Below are 1,716 nucleotides of genomic sequence, written 5' to 3' on the forward strand. Positions count from 1 at the left end.
GCCTTTGATTTGCTGCTGGTGGTTTTATTGCCCCCTTGGTGTCTGCTGGCAGTTCCCCAGTTGCGGGAGACCCATCTCTGTCTCTGCAAAGGCTCACCACGAGCTGCCTGCCCCCTGAGGGGGGCACTTGCTGGCACAGGGGGCTTCAGGACCTGGGTTTAACCTACAGCTCTTCATTGTGCACAGCATGAAATCCTTATGGGGCTGCACTTCCCCAAGGAGGGCTCAGAAGGCTGCACTTTGGAGCTGGCAGAGGAGCACCAGACCAGCTCCACACTTCGGGCAAATCTGGATATTAATCTCGAATTTTACAGGGGCAGCAAGAACCAGATGTGATGGAGAAGGCAGGGTTTTGCTGCAGCTCTCTCACACACACACACACGTATCCATTCAGACAGGTGTGGTTAACTATTGAGGAGCATTTATAACTGGCTGCTTTGGCTGGATGTGTTTGAACACCCCCAGCTCCTGGTGAGTGGGCTCAGGCTCTCAGCACCTCTCACCCTTAGGGGACCCCTCAGTCCCAGTCCTTGCCCGCCTTGTTTCCAAAGCCAGTGCCATCAGTCTCATCCAAAGCTTGAAATAGTTATTTTGAGAGGCAGAGCAAAGCCTTCACTCATTGATTTTTGCTGATGCAAGGCTCTGGTTTGGCACAGGCATCATCTCCCTCATCTCCCTGGCCGTGCTCTCGTACGAGCGCTGCTGCACCATGACGAGGACAGCAGAGCCTGACACCACCAACTACAGGAAAGCTTGGGCAGCCATCATCCTGTCCTGGACATACTCCCTGCTCTGGACTGTGCCCCCACTGCTTGGCTGGAGCAGCTATGGGCCAGAAGGAGCAGGGATAACCTGCTCTGTGAACTGGCATTCCAGGGATGCCAACAACGCCTCCTACATCATCTGTCTTTTCATCTTTTGCCTCGTGATCCCGTTTGCCATCATTGTCTATTCCTATGGGAAGCTGCTCTGTGCTGTCAGACAGGTAAGTTGATTCCTCAGCTGCCTTTTGAGTGTCACCCCAAGCCAGGCAGAAGCCCATGATGCCCATTGTCCACCTCTGGAACTCCTCTGCTGCCAGATGTGCTGCCAGCCCTGGCAATGCCTCTCCTGTGGCTGTCCTGGGGACAGGCTCCAGCCTACCAGGGCTTTGAAAGCTGTACCCAGCTGGAGGGGATGCCTTGGGGTGGCTGCCTAGAGCAGAGGCTGGATTCAGAGAATAAAGTGGGGATTTATTAAAGGCCTTCAACAGCCACACCTTGGGCAGCCACAGCCTCTCAGAGGCTACACCCGAGCTGGACAATGGGCACCAGTTTTTCAGACAATTAAAAGTTTGGCCCATTTATATATCAGGGGTTAATTCTCCAATTACAGCTTCAGGTAATGAAGTCATTTACCGCCAGTTTGCTGCCCCCAATTCACTTTTGTTTGTACTTTTTGGGACCTGAGGCTGTGGGGTGTCCTTGGTTCCCAGGCCCAGAGGGATTGTTTTGTCTGACCAAAATGTGAGGACAGTAACTCACACTCTGTGTGGAGTTTGGAGTGATGCACTGATGCAGCACAGGATGTGAAAATAGAAAAGCTGAAATCCTGAGGCATCAGAGGCCCCTGTGTCAGCATCACAGATGAGGGAAGTTTGCCAGAGCACTCCAGATACTTCAAATTACCCCTAATTAAAACTGGGAAAGATTTACCCACCTTGATGAGACTGGGCCT

At 52.6% G+C, this 1,716-nt stretch overlaps 1 protein-coding gene across 1 annotated transcript in view; it reads left to right on the forward strand.

Moving 5' to 3' along the window:
* LOC102031507 (pinopsin-like) overlaps positions 1-1,716 on the forward strand; it is a 46,777-nt gene that overhangs the window by 20,481 nt on the left and 24,580 nt on the right. The window contains exon 2 of the mRNA XM_014308861.1: positions 657-985. Within this exon, the coding sequence (XP_014164336.1) occupies positions 657-985 (329 nt within the window). The remainder of the gene's footprint in view (positions 1-656; positions 986-1,716) is intronic.

This window comes from Geospiza fortis, unplaced genomic scaffold (assembly GCF_000277835.1).
Source record: "Geospiza fortis unplaced genomic scaffold, GeoFor_1.0 scaffold101, whole genome shotgun sequence".
NCBI classification, from domain to species: domain Eukaryota; kingdom Metazoa; phylum Chordata; class Aves; order Passeriformes; family Thraupidae; genus Geospiza; species Geospiza fortis.